The sequence below is a fragment of the Curcuma longa genome, chromosome 2, assembly GCF_044706935.1.
Source record: "Curcuma longa cultivar G26 ecotype Majalengka, Jawa Barat chromosome 2, ITB_CL_G26_1.1, whole genome shotgun sequence".
In the NCBI taxonomy this organism is placed as follows: domain Eukaryota; kingdom Viridiplantae; phylum Streptophyta; class Magnoliopsida; order Zingiberales; family Zingiberaceae; genus Curcuma; species Curcuma longa.
In genome coordinates this window covers 12545759-12563874 of record NC_133862.1, presented here as the reverse complement: position 1 = coordinate 12563874, position 18116 = coordinate 12545759, and the positions used below count along the sequence as shown (strand labels likewise).

At 37.0% G+C, this 18116-nt stretch overlaps 2 protein-coding genes and 1 pseudogene across 2 annotated transcripts; 1 reads left to right on the top strand and 2 right to left on the bottom strand.

Moving 5' to 3' along the window:
* Window positions 1–405: 405 nt before the first annotated feature.
* On the bottom strand, window positions 406–2119 carry LOC141822493 (uncharacterized). Its single transcript, XM_074709942.1, has 5 exons — window positions 1846–2119; window positions 1467–1624; window positions 1056–1341; window positions 788–948; window positions 406–690 (listed from the first exon to the last, which is right to left on the bottom strand). Exons 1-5 carry the CDS (start codon window positions 2028–2030, stop codon window positions 530–532), a joined length of 951 nt encoding a protein of 316 aa, XP_074566043.1. The 5' UTR covers window positions 2031–2119; the 3' UTR covers window positions 406–529.
* A 2542-nt stretch (window positions 2120–4661) lies between these two features.
* Window positions 4662–17605, top strand: LOC141822112 (uncharacterized). The gene is made up of 3 exons (XM_074709538.1): window positions 4662–5332; window positions 8783–8863; window positions 16939–17605. Exons 1-3 carry the CDS (start codon window positions 4951–4953, stop codon window positions 17343–17345), a joined length of 870 nt encoding a protein of 289 aa, XP_074565639.1. The 5' UTR covers window positions 4662–4950; the 3' UTR covers window positions 17346–17605.
* On the bottom strand, window positions 12176–12924 carry LOC141818192 (putative pectinesterase/pectinesterase inhibitor 13; annotated as a pseudogene).
* Window positions 17606–18116: the final 511 nt, after the last annotated feature.

The window sequence follows — 18116 nt, the reverse complement described above, 5'->3', positions numbered from 1 at the left end:
AGTTAAATTTGAATGAATTAAGTTGCTTGGCTTCTGTGACATTAATGAGCTTGGGCCAGTTTAGTCTTTCAATTCCCACCTTCCAGTGGCAGGTTGGGTCAGATTAGGCCCAACGCCCTAAAATAATGTCAACTAAGTCCAAACAAAGCCCATCTAGATAGATTCACCTAGATAGATTCATATACTACATTTTTTTAGGTTTTAAATTTATATACTAGCTATCACAATTCCACATATAATTTCTACATTCAAAACACTTCATAAAATCATCAATTCTCAGCCTGTATATGATCTACATTCAATAAATTAATATATTGGGAATTTTAATTAATTTTGATAAAAAAATTGTAGGATATTGCCTGAAAAAGATTTGTCTCTTTATTTGTGATATAGGATCTACTACATTCAATCAAATTATGGTTGTTATTCAGACATATATGCTCGATAAAATTAATGGACTTGCAGAGCAGAGAAGGAACAAACGAAATCTTAGGACAAGCTAGTCGCAATGAGATCTTTTGGTTCTTGTTCAAGCAATGGTGTTTACTCCAAGGATCACAACGGATGCTTGAACGATGCATATGTCGTTGTGAAGAAATCCTCTAGATGGATCTTGTACTTCTTTCCAGCTTAAGAACTGGCCCCATCCCGAACCGAAGCTCCCTGATGAGAACAAAGTTTTCCTATTCCCTACAAAATAAATAAGAAAATTAAACACATGCAATCAGATAATTGCTTGATCGAGGTGTAGCGTAGGCAGGGAGCGCAATCAAATGAATGTCAAAACCTGTACGCTTCCAGTGCTTGGCATTATCTAGATCCAACAAGCAAAGGCTAAACTCCACATTGACACTTGTATTGGAAGCAAGACTAGTAGCATTGTGCATGATCAAGAAAACACCAAGGAAGTCTTTGCATGTGGCTAAGTTTGGATACAGCGAGATATACCTAGACATGCCCAAAATCAAATCAAACTAAACGAATAATTATATCTTAAATCTTATATATATGCTCAAAGCTATGATTCAATTAAAGAACAAGTAACGGAATACTACCAGTTGTAGCCGCCTGCAGCAAAAGCTTCAGATTTCAGTACCACGTTCGATTTGGAAACATCCTTGAATGCCCAAGTATATATTCGAGGAGTTAGGTCTTTGTTTAAGGACCAGGATTCATGGATTCCTTCTTTGTCTGCAGATTTAAATGCAAAAGCCTGCAAGACATGAGCTCCAATGACACAACGATCATTGACACATAGACCAGATTTTGAACTGTCGAACTTGTTCACTGCAACCTTAAAACAAAATCCTTCAAGGGATTTGCTATGGAAATAGTCTTCGCCTATATAAAAAAAATGAAGATAATTACATGATAAATTATAACGTAACTCCGTCAACAAGTCTAGGTAAAAGCAGCAACTTCCTATATTATGATCAATTATTCTAAAACTTAAAATGTTTTGTCACCTTCCTTCTGTATGTGCTCCCCATGAAGTTGATCATATATGAAGAGTTTGTAGATTGCTTTGATCTCTGAGCCTTTTGAAGCTGCATCATCATTTGAGAGGTAAAGACCAACATATTTCTCAGCATCTTTTTCTAAAACTAATTCCAGTCGCAACTTCCTGCAATTAATACTTCTTCTCTTATCTATATATCTTTCATAAAGCATTTTCTTATGCCTAATCTTTCAAAGATCTTAAATCTGATCGAATGAACAGAGAAATTCCAATTGTATTGAATAAAAGCCTTTTTCTCTTCTCTTGAAGAAGAACATGTGATATGTTTTACAGGAACATCATGTCAACACACGCACGCGCACACAATATAAATAAATCAGAATTACCAGTTAAAACCACAGGCTGTGAAACTCCTCGAGTAATACGTATTAGAACCTCGATTTGCAAGGATTGAGAAACCATCAATCGTCCACCAAAATGGATATGATCTCTCGCCTGCCTTCTTCTCTCCACCTTCCTTTGAGTCAATAACTTTTTTATGAAATGGATTCCGAAAGCAAAATCCTAACATTCTTAATTGCTAAAGTTGCCAAGCTCTGATCAAAATGATCGTGAAAAGCTTCAAGAGGGTGGAGAATGCGGGCTGTCGAGCTATCACAAGAAAAAGTCGGCGGGGCGGATGTGAAACAGAAAAAAAAAACAACCTAGAGGTTATATAAGAAAAAGGGGATAAATTTCTCCTAAAATTATCCGCTTATCAACTATATTTTTTTATCCCTTTTAAATGTTTAATAAAGTAAATAGATATACCTTTTAAATTATTAATAAAAGTCTCTAGAAAAGATATGCATTAATGATAGGATTATGGGAGCTCTCAATGTCCTTTTTCACTTAAAAAAAAAAACACAAATAATGATGAATTTAATGATCGATTAAAATTCGATCGCTAATTTAATGATCGAATTTTAACTTCGATCGCTAAATAGCGACTGATTAAATTTCGATCGCTAAATAGTGATCGAAATTTAATCGGTCTCTAAATCGGTCACTAAATAGTGACGGATATAAGTTCGGTGGCTAATTTGCGACTGAAATTAAAATTCGGTGGCTAAATTAGCGATCGAATTTTAATCGATCGCTAAATTAGCGATCGGATTTTAATTTCGATCGGTAATTATAGAATTTTACGATGATGGACAAATTTAGCGATGGATTTTTTATTCAGTCGTTAATATTTAGCGACGAAAATTGAGTTCAGTCGCTAATTAACGACCGAATTGGAATTCGATCGCTAATTAGCAACCGAACTCAATTTCGATCGCTAAATTAGCGACCGAATCAGGGTTCGATCGCTAAATTAGCGATCGAATTCCAATTCAGTCGTTAATTAGCGATCGAACCCAGGTTTCGATCGCTAAATTATTTCCTTAATCGGGTTTATTTTCCCCTCTGCTCACTCCCGAACCCTAAACGCTCTCTTTCCGCCATCTCTTCCAAATCCTACAGACGTACGCTCTCCTTCTTTCTCGGCACGATCTCCCTCTCCAATCTCTTTCTCCGCCATGATCTCCTTCTCCATCACGATCTCCTTCTCCGGCGGGATCTGCTTTTCCGGCGAGATCTCCTTCTCGGCACGATCTCCCTCTCCAATCTCCTTCTCCGGCACGACACGATCTCCTTCTCCGACACGATCTCCCTCTCCAATCTCCTTCTCCGACACAATCATTCCAAGTTAACATGAGTCGTTGTCGAGATGGATGAGGATGACGTCCACGTCAGCAAAATCTAGGTGCTCGGATCGTAAGGAGTTATTCAGACCCATTAACGGGCTATTGCCAGAGTGGATTGAGTTTGATGAATCTGGCGTCGAGAAGTACCACGTCAGCATAACAGTCAGATTGAAGAAAAATCTCTAAATAAACTGAAGCTCGAAGAATAATGTACACATTAGATTTTATTTATTTTCATTCAGCTTATTTTAGTGTTTACGCTCAACCGTTGTATAAAGTTTCTTTGCATTTGAATCATTTCTAACGAGGAGATTTTGGGTAAAGTTTTCATAATTCTTGGACTACCAACTCGAGAATTGTAACTAAGTAAAATTTTGTACCTCATATTAATTTCTTGTATGTTTTATTTCTGTTTTAATTAATGTGTCATTGCTAAAACATTAGTAAAAAAATTATTTTTATTTATAAGTCACTATTCACTTCTCTCCTCTAACGATATATGAATCACTACTACTGCATCAATAGTTGATATCAGAATAGGATTGTTTAGAAGGGCTAACCACCAACTAAATAACTAGACTGGGAGGAATAACTAGATTAAATATTCATCCACCTAAGTTCGAGGATAAATTTACAATCAAGAAGAAGAAGAAGAAAATGGAGATATTTTTCAAAACATATTTTGAAATAATGTTTTGTATTAAATATGATTTTAAAGTGCTCAGGATCGACGATGGAGAAAAATTAAATGAACAACGATGTGTAATGGGACGAATTCACAGCTAATGATAAAATAGAGTTCCATACTCAATATGAATTTCCCTCAAAATTAAATTCTGCTTGGCAATCTTGTTGCTATGCTGCTGGAAGTTAGGTTTTACCAATTCATTTATTACCCACTTCAGATTTTACCAATCAGTTATCTATTAAATCTGTTAGTATAAGTTGTTCACAAGGCTTCTAGATGTTCGATATTCAAATCCGTCATGATGGGCCACCATGTTTACTGTATTATGTAGAGAGCCTGGTCCCCGAGGGGCATAGTGCCGTAGTAGGACATTCAGGTTGGCACCTAGGCACCCGCTGTTCAATTCCTAACTATGATGTATTTACAAGAATTTTCCTCCAAACGAGGATCGCAATCAAAGGATGCTGAGCATCTGACATCTGAGTTGGCCGCTGCGTGTGCTTCCCGATTTACCCTAGTGGTCGATGGGAAACTTTCGTACGACCGGATCGATCATCCTTAGAGATTGAGTCAATACGACTAACTGAGATTATCTTTTTTTTTTTTTTACGTAGAGAGCCTTAATTCCCATTAATCTCATCATTAATCCTTGATTTACTCTTATTTGTTTTAAAAAATATTTTTATAAAATTATTTTGCATAAATAATTTTTAAAAGTTAAGGGTCTAAAATGTATTTATGCTTCCAGCTTTCCGCGGTCCGTCCACCGTCGACGCCTCTTTCGGAAGCTTCCAATTTGTGCTCTCGCGAGACCGCAGAATTAGGGTTCGAACGTTGAAACATCTTACGTGATTTAGAGCAATTGATCTCGTGATTCTTCGTCGAGTTCAAATTGTAGCATTTTCACCCCCGATTCCAGCTCGTTGTATCATTCTTTTGATCCATCCAGTTATCCTATCATTTTTCTCCAGAACTTGCCTCGGAGTCGGGAATTTTCGGTTTTCGCTTGGATCCCATGTTCGAAGCCTCTTGATTGGATTGAAAGAGTGTTTTTTTTTCCTTTCGCTTTCTCGATGGCGATCATCGGCGACGCCCTTCGGCAGGCATTCATGCCGGAGCACGAGTATGGGAGGCTCCGGGAGGAGGATCGGGCTTGGGGGCGCCTGCAGCTGTACCTTGTCACGGCCACCGCGGCCACCGTTGGCTTCGTTGTTCTTGTCTCCGTCGTCGTGAACCTTAGCATCGTTTTCCCACGTGAGGCTAGCCAGCGGCCGTTCTGCCGTGATTGGAAGATTCTCCAGGCTCTGCAGCTGAATATGAGTCAGGAGTCGGAGTTGCATCGGTACCACGGAGCGTTTCATCTGACGGACCAGGAAGTGGTCGATTACTATTGGATGGTGGTCTTCGTACCCTCCGCGATTGTCTTCTTGGTCTCTGTTGCGTACCTAGTCTCAGGTCTGGTTTATTTTGATCTTCCCACCTTTTTTTTTGATTGCTTGATTTATGCTCGTAACTTTCAGCATATTGATGGACTGGCACCTTTGAAGCAGTCATAGTTTCTCAATATTTAGTTTTAGGAATATTTTAGATTGCATCGTTTCTTGAGCCTGCAGAAAAATGTTGATTTTTCCCCCCAAGAGCTCCAGAGTAGATTTATGCCCCCTAAAGCGGTGTATATGTATTTCCATATTTCTCTAGAGTTGGTATCATGTGCAAAGTGGCTACTAGGACAAATTTCCAGGGAATCTTTAAATATCAAGTGGATTCTACAGCAATTTTCTTAAAGATTTTGTATAGAAGCTAACGCTGCATGTTGTTCAATAATATGTTTATTGGTTGGTGAAATATGTTATCAAAATTTATAGTTCTTTACTGAGAAACAACAAGATAATGGTTCTTACCTGTAAAAAAATGAGCAAGAATGAAATACTAATGCAGTTGGAAAAAAAAATTTAACTTGGAACTGTGAGGTCTGCTAGGCACTGACCTAAGAGTAAGAGGCGCCCCACTTGCAAAGTTTGCGACCTTACCTATAAGGTACAACTCAAGAATACTCCATTGGCAGCATTTAGGATGAAACCCTCTAGATGAGCGACCTCATGTTTTACCCTAGAAAACAAAACAAAATAAAATAAAGTAGAAACTATTCTTGGGAAAACATCTGATCATGCTTCAATTGTGAAATTGAGATGCTAGATGAGAGAAGGCAACATTGGATTCTTCCTAGATGCTGCTACAGTCAATTAAAAAATTTAATTACTGAACAATTGATTTATACCATAGCACTGAGAGGTGAATATTATGAACATAATGCAACTCTCTACTTTTATATCAATAGCTTTTATCCCTTTCTGATGGAACAGTTACAAAAATAATCCTGGAATTTTTTTTACCAATATTCAGACTGTTATAGACTTATTGGTATACCATGTAGATAATGATAGTAAAGTTTAGGTTCACATTTGTGTAACATTGTTTGTTACTTGGCAATGTACAAGGTGGGATTACTTCAAGCTCTTCTGAATCATAAATAGAGCTTGTCACCAAACTGCGATGAGCATCAATATGTATTGATTTGTCAAATAAGGCTCTGTTTTCTGTTTATTTTGGAATATCTTTGAGATGATTGGTGACTAATTTTCTTAACGATTCAACATAGGAGTAGATATGGCACAATATCCTTTTATTTATTTACTTATCTTTTGGAACAAATGAAAGCTTAACTGAGTTTGTATTTTTACGATCCATATGGAGGAGCAACCTCATGATAGAATTTTGTTATAGCACCATGAAATGTTCTTTATAAGTTACTGGAGTATGTGTATGCTTGGGATCATGTAGGGGTGGCAAAAGTTAACATAATACATTTATGTAACCAAATCCAACATACAATTTTGCAGGTTTACGTATGAGTTGAACAAGGACTTGGTTATAAACTAGTCAATCCAATTATTACACCTAAATAAATAGGTCAAGTTGGGTTTAGTCTGGTAACAAAATAAGTCAATGTTTATAATCCATTCATAAATAATAATATAGTATAGCATATATCACATGTAACATTGTAAGTGCAATTGTTATTTATTAAAATAGATTATTTAGTTTAATCTAGAAGAGTGCTTTTAGAAAATGTTGATTGAGAAAGGCACTAATTCTCTCTCGATCAACAGTGCCATCTCTTGAGTAAGACTTAAGTGAGGTGAGAGGCTTAATTTAGAATTCACAAGAACAACAAAATCTACCTTCCTCTCATATATAGCTTCTCTAGTATTTTAACTAATATCAAGAGAGAGTTCTCTAGATTGGTTGAGATTTTCAAAATCAATTTTTTTGACAAAACTTCATCGTTTAATCAACAGGATGAGTGAGGTGCAAGCGTTGGCCCAATGCAAATAGTAAGGCGTGAGAACATATTATGTTAATTTAAGCATGAGGCAAAGGCTGTACAGTGCTTGATGAAAGCTAGGGAAGAGGATGCGACACTATGAGAGACAAACTAAGGGGTGTGCAAACATAAATGGGATGGGAAAGAGAGAATAAATTCAGGATTTTGTAAATTTTAATTAATGAGTTTTAAATTATTAAATTATACGACTTATTGAGATGTTAATTTGTAATGGTATACAACTATAATTTATATAGCTCATTAGTTTATCAGATTAATTAATTGTGTAATTTGTTATTTTAAACTATGATTTTTATTTGATAGTTAATGTTTAATTTTGCTCTGATTTCTATTTCTTAATAATTAAATTTGATATAAATTATCAGTTTAATATATTTAACTAATACAATTTAATTTTATTTGAGTAATGTCACACACACACACACACACACACACACACACACACACACGCGCGCGCGCGCATATATGATATTATATGAAAAAACAGAGTTGCTAACTTTGTTACAAAGCTATTCCTCACTATAATCCTTTTTAGCCCTCCATTCATTTAATTAAAGGGGTTTTCTAGTAATATTAATATAAGTAATTATCTAATGTTTTAATGATGTCTAGATAGGCAATTGACCTCTAAACACCATTCTAGTGATCTAGATTTTTAACATGCATGGAGACTAGAGATTCAGCTTGAGATAGTTGACTATCTAATTTTTATAGTCCTATTTTGAATGCAAAAAACTAAGTGAAAGAGGTTAAAGAATGCCTACGCATCCAAATTCATTTTGCCATACTTTTGATGCACTCAGAGTGTTGGCATCGTACAATAGTGAAACTTTCCAAGGACCGTACTCTAACATGGAATAACACTTTAAATTTTGCCACCATTCACAGTTGTTGATTGTAAATGTATGTTTGTAATTAACTGCATAACATATTTATTTTGATTAACATTATGAATGCTAAATATAATCGCCTTATTGCTACTGGTTGTATGGACCATTGGCCATAATCGTTCTGATTTTTTTTTCTTAACATTGAGAAATCTAGCTAATTTTTAAAATAAGTATAAGGCTTAGCATGCACAAAATTATATTCTCACATGCCACTTTATATTTACTTCCCGTTCTAGTGAGGCTTATTTCATCTTAATAAAGTGTCTGAATTTCTTTTATTAGTTATTTATCTTTTTGATCTTATACTCAGGTATACTCATTCAGTACTATATATAAAAGTCTCAAAAACTTTCGTATGTGAGCAAATCATATTTGCCTTAATTTTTTGCTTGCTATATTAATGGACTTGTATAATAAAGAACAATATGTTTTGGATGTGAATTGCTCATGCATACTTATTTTTCTCTGTGTGACATGTTTCATCTCAAAGCTTGTAGTTTCTTTTGACTTATTTTCATTTCATAAACTTATTCTATTTTTGAAAATGTTTGCTTTATTGTCTCTTGTCAGACCGTGTTTATGCGTTATTGTGTTTTTGTTATTTTGTAGGAATGGCCGTGGCTTATTCTGCACCGAGAAGTTTTCCATGCCTCAAGATAGTTGAGAATAACTTTTGTGCTTCCAGAAGGGGTAAGTAGTTTTTCTTTCACTGGCATCAAATCAATTTCACAATGCTTGGATGCAAGTATAAACTTGAGAACAATGATTCTAATTCTCTTGTTTGTTCCTTATGCTGTTTTTTTGGTAAATTAGCTTCAAATATAAGGAATACTTTTCACAAACTAAATACATACAAGAACAATTGTTTGCACAGGTAACACAAATTGATATAGTGCATTTTACAAGTAAAGGAAGACATACAATCATGCAAACAATGCAAATCTCACAATCTAACAAGATCATTCAAAACTCAAAAAGGAAAAAAAATCAATCAAGAAGCAACCAAGAAATTGTAATTACCCAAGTATAAAGTTCATCTCTACTTTAGATGAAACAATTATGTTTCAAATGTATAACTTCTCCATGTTAGGCACTCAACTTTAAAAAATAAGTAAAAGGTGCAACTAAGTTTCATATTTATCAAAGAGCGTACTTATTTCCAAAATATTCTTTTTCCTCCTTTGATATAAAAACTAAGAAGTTGCGGCCTCTACGACCTAGCGTGATGTTGTTGTTGGTGACCATGACCCGTCGTGAAATCGCTACCAAGCGATTGCGAATTCACAATTGGTCATGGTCTGGCTGAGATTTCACAGCCACTGGTTGTGGCCTAATCGTGATTTCGCAGCTGGTGCTATGAAATCATGACCAGGTCCGAGCAATTGTGATTGGTTGCAAAAGCGCAACCAAGCGGCTGCAATTTCACTGCTGGTTGTGGCCTAGCAGCGATTTCACAGCCGGTCGCTACCTATTGATGGCCACGATTTCGTGGCCGGTTGGATCTAGGCATTTGTGATCGGTTGCGAAATCATAACCATCGTAGCCTGATTGTGTTTTCGTGGTCAGTTGTGTCTATGGCTACGATTTTGCTATTGTCGATCATTGTTTGGCTGTGATTTCACATCCAATCACGACCTCTTGACTTGAAATCATAGTGATGCAGAAGGATTTGTTGGATTTTTTAATTTTTTTAGTAAATTATCATTTTTAGTAATTTTTATTGTTTTTGGTAATTAGAGTATTTTTGGTAATTTCTATCTTTTGTATTTTAGGAAGTTTAGTCTGTTTAGGATTTTAATTCTGTTAAAATTTTTTCTTTTCTGTTAGGATTTTTTCGTTTCTTAGCATCTTAGGGTTTTAAGTTTATATAAACGTTTGTTTAGTTGATGTTTAGAGAAGATTTGGTTTAATAATATTTTTCGGCAGTGTTGTTTATTTTTCTGAAGGGGAGCCTTGGCGCAACGGTAAGGTTGCTACTATGTGACCTAGAGGTCACGAATTTAAATCCTGGAAACAGCTTTTTGTCAAAGGCAAGGTAAGGTTGCGTACAATGGATCCTTTCCCCGGACCCCGTATGACGGGAGCTTCGTGCATCGGGCTGCTCTTTTTTTTGTTGTTTATTTTTCTATTTCCTGATATTCTTCCGAATCAACAAGTTTTAGAAGATTGTTTTTGATGTTCGCAGTCGATCAATGGAATCAATATTGTCCATAGGATAATCGTTATCCCTTCGATGTTAGTTGGTATCAAAGCTCTTAGATCCAATGAATGGTCGTTGTGATCGTGATCGTGGTCAAGATGGATAGGTTCGAGCTAAGAAAGCCTTGCTTTGTGATCGTAGCACCCAAGACGAGATATGTGAAGATTTACAGAAACAAGTTATAAAGTTATCTCAGCGTTTAGCGGCACAAGCTCTTGAAGACCATGAGGTACATGATCGAGGTCGTGATAGATACGTTCCGGCTGAGGAAGTCTCACATTGTGATTGTAGTACCCAAGATCTTAAAGGTCATAAGTTCTTTTATTTTAATTTGGAGAAATTTTTTTTGAGAAAGATATGAACGACAAGATCGAAATAGTCGGTTATCCAGCTTATGACGATGATGAGGTGGATAATGTTGGTGACAACATGTTGCAAATTTCGAACACTGAGAATTCCTTCGATGGAGCCGCCGTTGGCAGAAGAGAGCTTTTATGTTTGAGTTTTATTCAAAACTATGACAAAGATGGGATTTCGGATGGTGGATTAGCTAAGGATGTAATGTATGCCATATTAGTGAAGAAGTGCTCGAGGGATGCGAAGATGGACAAGAGCAGCATCATGATGTCATACTCGTTGGCAGATCGACGAGGATTCCCAAAGTCTAACAACAGTTATTAGATTTTGCCTATTTGGTGTTAGATGATCTTCCTCCTAAGCTACCACATGATACTATTCTAAATTCGAGGGTGAGTTTTTTTTTTTTAACCCAGGGCGACTGATGCAAGAGGATTCGTTGGATCTTTTTTATTACTTTTAGTAAATTATCATTTTTAGGGGTTTTGTTAATTAGAGTATTTTTTATAATTTCTATCTTTTGTATTTTAGAATTTTGAGTCCGTTTAGGATTTTTATTCTATTGAAAATTTTTCTTTTATATTAGGATCTTTTTCCCTTTGTATGCATCTTAGAGTTTTAAGTCTATATAAACATTTCTTTAGTTGATGTTAAGGGAAGTTTTTGGTTTAATAATATTTTCGACAATGTTATTTATTTATCTATTTTTTAATATTCTTTCAAATCAATAGGTTTTAGAAGATTATTTCTGGCATTTGTAGTTGAACTAATGAAATCAATATTGCCCATGGGATAATCCCTATATGATCTGATGTCAATTGGATTTTTCTATTACTTTTAGTCATTTTCAGGGGTTTTTGATAATTAGGATATTTTTGGAATTTCTATTTTATTTATTTTAGGACTTAGAGGCTGTCTATGGTTTTAAGGATTTTGAATCTATTAAGATTTATTTCTTTTCTGTTAGGATTTTTTCTTTCTTTTGCATCTTAGGGGTTTGGATCTATTTAAACAATTATTAAGGAAATTATTGATGAATAATATTTTTCGGCAGTGCCGTTTATTTCTCTATCTCCTGATATTCTTTCGAATCAATAGGTTTTAGAAGATTGTTTCCGGTGTTTACAGTCGATCAACGGAATTAATATTATCTGCAGGATAATCACTATCCCTCCGGCGTCAGTTGGTATTAGAGCTCTTATCGTCCGTTTACTTGGGAGCGCAAAAAGGAAAACTGAGGAAAGTTTTCCTTAGTATTCATCCATCCGCTGTTTACTTTTCTAAAATTTTACGAGGGAAGGGAAAGATAATCCATCAGCGGATCAATTTTTTACCAAAATCAATCTCCTCCAAATCGGGCGGAAAGCGAAGGATGGAAAATAAAATGACACAAATATCCTTCCTCGTTTTCTTGCTTTCCGCCGAGTCTTCTTCGTCTGATCGAACTAGGCCGCCGTCAATCGCTGCAAATGCGGGACTTGGACCCGCCGGCCAACTGCTCGTTGAGCCTCGACCTCGAGCTCAACCTCACCACCCACGACTTGCCGGTCGCTCGAGTTCAATCCCAAGCGAACCGGCACGCCGATCGCCGAGATCCAGCTCGACCCGTCCAAGAAGCTCTCCACGGTGTACCTGACTGCTTCCTCCTTGTCGATGACGCGGATGCCCGGCCACTTCACGCGGCCAGCGGCAGCGGCGCCCGACCCCTTGTTGTCGTACTCGGCGTAGTAGAGCGTGCTCAGCCCGAAGTTGTCGTACCCACGACATGTACCCATCCTTGCTGATGAACCCGTCGATCTGCGACTCCATGATTACCGCCTTGAGAACTCCTTCCACGGGTGACTGAGGTAGCTGGGGATCGTCGGCTGGGAGGCGTCGGAGAGGAGGCTATCGGCGCGGAAGCGGCAACGCTGGAGGACGAAGCCGGTGGTCTCGCGGCGGTCAACGCGACCTTGCGTCGTCACGATGTTCTGCTGGTTGGGCAGCGGGCGGCGGACGACGAGGAGGCAGTTCTGGAATACGACGGTACGCAGGAGTTCCAGAAGTTCTTGAGCCTTCTCCGGCTACCCAACGGAGCAGTAGGGTATTTTAGACATAGGGATGAATTTTATTCATCCATCCTTCATCAAAATAAACAAGCATGGGAGGTGGCAGAGGATCGGTAGGTTTGTTTCACCTTCCTTTCCCTTCTCATATCTCTAGGTGTGTTTCATCCATCCACCATCCACTCCTCCAGGTAAACATGGCATTAAATCTCATGGATGGTCGTCGTGGTCGTGATCGTGATAAACATGTTTTGGCTGAGAAAGCCTCTCATCGTGATCAAAGCACCCAAGACGAGATATTTGAAGATCTACAAAAACAAGTCACAAATTAACTCAGCCTCTGACGACGCGAGATTTTGAAGGTCGTAAGTTTCCTTATCCTAATTCTGATTCCACTTTTCAAAACCCTTATCACAATCACAGAAGTGGTGGCCGAGATGAACTATACACGGATATTGGATTTCCAGTTGAACTTCTCGAGTTTTCTAATACGTTGCGGACCGATGAATTCTTTGATTGGTTTGATGAGGTGGAAGGAATTTTTTTATTATAAGGAAGATGTGGACAACAAGATCAAAATAGTCAGTGAACCGGTATATGATGATGATGAAGTAGTTAATGTGGATTAGAAGAAGAAGGGTCGCGCTCTACACCTTGAGCAGCAGTCGGTTCTTGAATCCGTCATCGACGTCAATGACATTGATGTCATCCTAGAGAAAGCCATGAAGGCTGATCACGTATACTCCTTTAATAACCACTCTACTAATGTCCTAATCAATATACACATGGATGAAATGATAAGCAAAAAAATATCAATCAGGTATTCATGGCAGAGGATTGAAAGTCAAAAGGATTTGTTGAAAGCATGACAGTAGAAAATGGTGGAAGAATTTTAAGTGAGAAGTAATTAGAGAGAAGCTCCCAGGAACCCAACACCACATCTGCTGCTAAAGAAATTCATTTTCAATCAAATCTATCTGCTACATTCATCAAGCCATCATCCCTTGTTGGAGTATTAGAAAATGCAAGAACTTTCAAAGATGATCCTACCAAGCAAGAGAGATTTGAACAATTTTTTAAGGACAAGTACAAAGGAGGCTTGCGATCTACACAACCTTTAGGCATCATGTCAGAGGATGATCGTTCTCAAGAGATGTTGGACTTTGAAGCTGCAGCTGAAGGAATTGAAAAGGGTGAACAAAATCCATTAACTTCTCGATCAATGGGTCAGTTAATGGATTTCTCAGGTTTCATTGAGCAACAGTTCATATCATCAATTGGTCCGACAAAGACGCAAGATTCTTTAGCTGAGAGTAAGATGACCAACAAAGTTTATCCGAAGAGGGAGGAGTTTCAGCGAAGACCAATGTATGTTCTCTGCAAATGGTTTGACATAATATATCCTTTCATGGGGAAGCCTTCCCCTTTGCCAATAGGAGATGGAAACTCTCTTTTTTATGATAGGAGTTGTTGAAGAGATTACACCCATAGGAGATGACGCCAATGAAGTAGCAACATATGCATACATTACGACATCCATGCTTAGATTATTTACAAAGAGTCCAACCAACTATATCAAAGCGTGGAATCATATCAAGTTTGGGTTTGACAAATTTTATGGAGGAGAGGTTGAGATCAAGCTTCCAACCCCTACAGAGCCTGCAATAAAGGGGCTAGCCGACTAGTTCGGACTAGAGCCTAGAACGAAGCAAATACTATATCAATTACTTTATTTGGGACATCAAGACAAGACTTACTTAGGATTCAAATGATTTTTAGATCAGATGGAGCATGGAGACGTAATCTATGCTTAGACAAGACTTACTTAGGATTCAAATGATTTTTAGATCAGATGGAGCATGGAGACGTAATCTATGCTTTGTCGCCTTGCAAGAACAATGTAATAATCTAGACCTTGATTTCAAGGTTTAAAATATTGAGTCACGTCAAGGTTTCGGTTTTGGACTGGAACGATAGAGTTTCGGTATCGTATTGTGTCGTGCCGGTATAATTTTGATATTTTTAAAATATAAAATATATTAACTAAAAATAAAAAAATTAATTTAAATGTTTAAAAATAAAAAATAAAATATATTTTTTAAAAAATAATAGGATAATTTTATGAGACTTTAATTAAACCTATATAAATTATCCCAGTTATAGCTAGGAGTTGATTAAAATTATTAACCTTCGTTATTATTAAAACTTAAGTGAAAAAAAAGTTGATCTGTTGTTCCACGTGACTGCGACCGAGGCACGTGCGGCCTGTGTGACGCCTCACGAACCCGAGCGACTCCTCTGGATAGTGTTCCGGCCGGAACCGTTAGTGTCGGTGCCGATCCACTGGCGGAATGAGAAATTTCGTTGATATCGAGCGAAATGCCTCAAGATTTCAATCCTTGCCTGATTTATCAATAGAAGTGCAGCAACTACTAATAAATTATTCCAAATTGATACCAAAAGATCTTTCTCTTGGGCTACCACCTAATACTATTTTAAACTCGAGGACGAGTTTATTTTCAACCCAAGGTCACTGATGTAGGAGGATTCGTTGGATCTTGATCTTTTTTTTATTATTTTTAGTAAATTATTATTTTTAGTAATTTTTAGGGTTTTTGATAATTAAGATAGTTTTGGTAATTTATATCTATTGTATTTTAGAATTTTCAGTCTATTTAGGGTTTTAGGGATTTTGAATCGGTTAAGATTGATTTCTTTTATGTTAGGATTTTTTTCTTTCTTTTGCATCTTAAAATTTTGGGTTTATTTAAACAATTGTTTAGTTGATGTTAAGGAAATTATTGATGAATAATATTTTTTGACAGTGTCATTTATGTCCCTATTTCCTAGTATTCTTCCGAATCAACAGGTTTTAAAAATTTATTTTCGGGGTTCGCAATCGATCAATAGAATCAATATTGTCTGCAGGATAATTGCTGTCCGCCGGCGTCACATGGCCAGGTCCTGATGGTTGTGATCAGCCGCGAAATTGTGGAGAAATTGCAGCTGCAATTTTTGGCCAATCAAGGCCTGGCTGTGATTTTGCAGTCACTCGCCGTCACGCCGATTTGTGGCTGATCACTGACTGCCCATGAATGTGAGGTGCATTGAATATGAACTCTGGTACCTAAAGTGAAGAAAGATTGTATCAGGATCGAGGTTGCCTTCATATTGTGGGGTGCATTGAATATGACCGAATAGGTTAACCCACAAATAAGGTTAACCCACAAATAGAAGATCCATATTAGGCATTACATTCTTGTAAAAGGTAATTTGATTTCCTCAATGAACAAGAAGGAAATTGTTATAACTAGATTGAGTTCAAATGCAGAATATAGGGTTATAACCTACATGTGAGTTTATTTGGCTTAAATAATTAATGTTGAGTCGGGATTTGCTTATAGAGAGCTGACAATTAGTATTGTGACAACTAAGCTACCATGTATATAGCTTCAATTTCATATTTGATGAGATGAGTCACTAATATTTAATGAGGTGAGTCACTTCCTCAAAGGGAGGGTGCAATCCTATCAAATTGGCACTTCATCAGTCAGCTACAGTATTAGTTGGCAGATTTATGAACCAAGACTCTAATAGAGGTACTCAGGAGGTATTGGATCGAGTATATCTATAGCAAATCGGGTTTCCCTAATATCTTTGAGTGAAATTGAGGGAGAATTTTAATGACCTAATTGTAAATAACATATTTGTAATTTTGCAATGCATAGTTAAACATAGACCATGCGAACTATGTGAATATAAAACTAATAGTTTTCCCTGTTACAACAGGAATCAAGTCTATGCTTTCCATATTGCAAATCCATATTGAGAATGATTTTTTATTCTCCGGTTGTTGAAGTATGCACTGAATTTTGTATGCACTTAAATCTGAACAAAGAACTTGAATTATTTGTTTGTTACTTGAATAATGAAAACTATTAGCAAAAATAAATTTCTGGTTTTCATGCCTATGCTTTAACATTCACAATTATTTATTTTTCACAGTTTTATAATTTACTTGCACATCCAACCATTTAAGGTCTTTGTTGTGGGGATACTTGTAATAAGTTACCATCTCAAAATTTTTAGTGGACAATTGGTTCTTTTGATTGTTAGACTGTTAGCAACACAGGCATTTTAGTTCCTGTCTTTCCCTTTTTCAGGTGGAGTCCGCTGTCTTTCCCTTCTCAACATTGTGTTTGCTCTTATCTTTGGTCTCATGGCTCTTTTTCTCGGGTCAAGCCTACTGGCGATGGAGAATAGCTGCTCAATGCCACTCTTTTGGTCCTACGAGATTGCTTCGTGGGGTTTGATCATATTATACGGTGGCACTGCCTACATCTTGAGAAGAAAAGCAGCTGTCATACTCGATGAGGGCAACTATGCTAGTCACAATCTCGGGCTGGAGATGTTGGAACCCTCAACCAAAGTGACTCCTGATATGGAAAGACGTGTTAATGAAGGCTTCAAGGCTTGGATGGGTTCTTCCCTTCTTTCCTCGGACGAAGAAGATGGTTCAGATGACTGTCTTGAGGAAGCTAGTCTAATCTTAGCAGAGGAAGATCGATAACAAATGTTTATTTAAATTGGTTGATAGTTAAGCCTCCATTTCATTACCGAAAGATGTAAATACAACTAATTTTGAGGTAGATGTTTCGCGCTAAGCTAAACGGCTGAATTACATCATGTGGAATGTAAATAGATGAGTTGGGACTCAGATTTTGCATGCAAGAAGTTCTTCTAGTCCACTCTGAATTCTCTTCTTTCTGTTTGTGGTTCATCCAACAACTTTCTCTGATAACTGTGCATTGTTGGATTGGATTCAACACATGATCTTTGTGCATTACAGATTACTTTGCAACATGTTTTGGTCCTGGTCCAGTGTTCATGCATCCTACAAAATATGGTTACATGAATTCTAAAATTGAGTAGATTTTAAGAAATTTCAAGTTTGCTATCTTTGAAGATATGTGTATAGCCATTAAGCCATTAGGATGAGTACTTTTGATTACTCAATTGAAAGCGGCTTGTTAGTAAGTAGATCGAAGAGATGGGGATTAGTTTGTGTAAGCCCTCCCCTATCATCTAAAGGGATACTTCCAGACTTCCATAAGCTAGGCTCTTTTCTTACCTTGCATTCGAACCCCTATCATCTAAAGGCAAGTCTATCATTCTGGTATAAGCTAGGCTCTTTTCTTACCTTGCATTCGAATCAATCATATCAGTAATTGAACGAGCAAGCGACACCTACCTAATCTTCGAGTCGTCTAGCCCTCTAGGCTATCCTAGAAAGCTTTGAGGTTTAGTTGTTGCTGCTCTACCTTCTCCTTCCTTCCGGCGG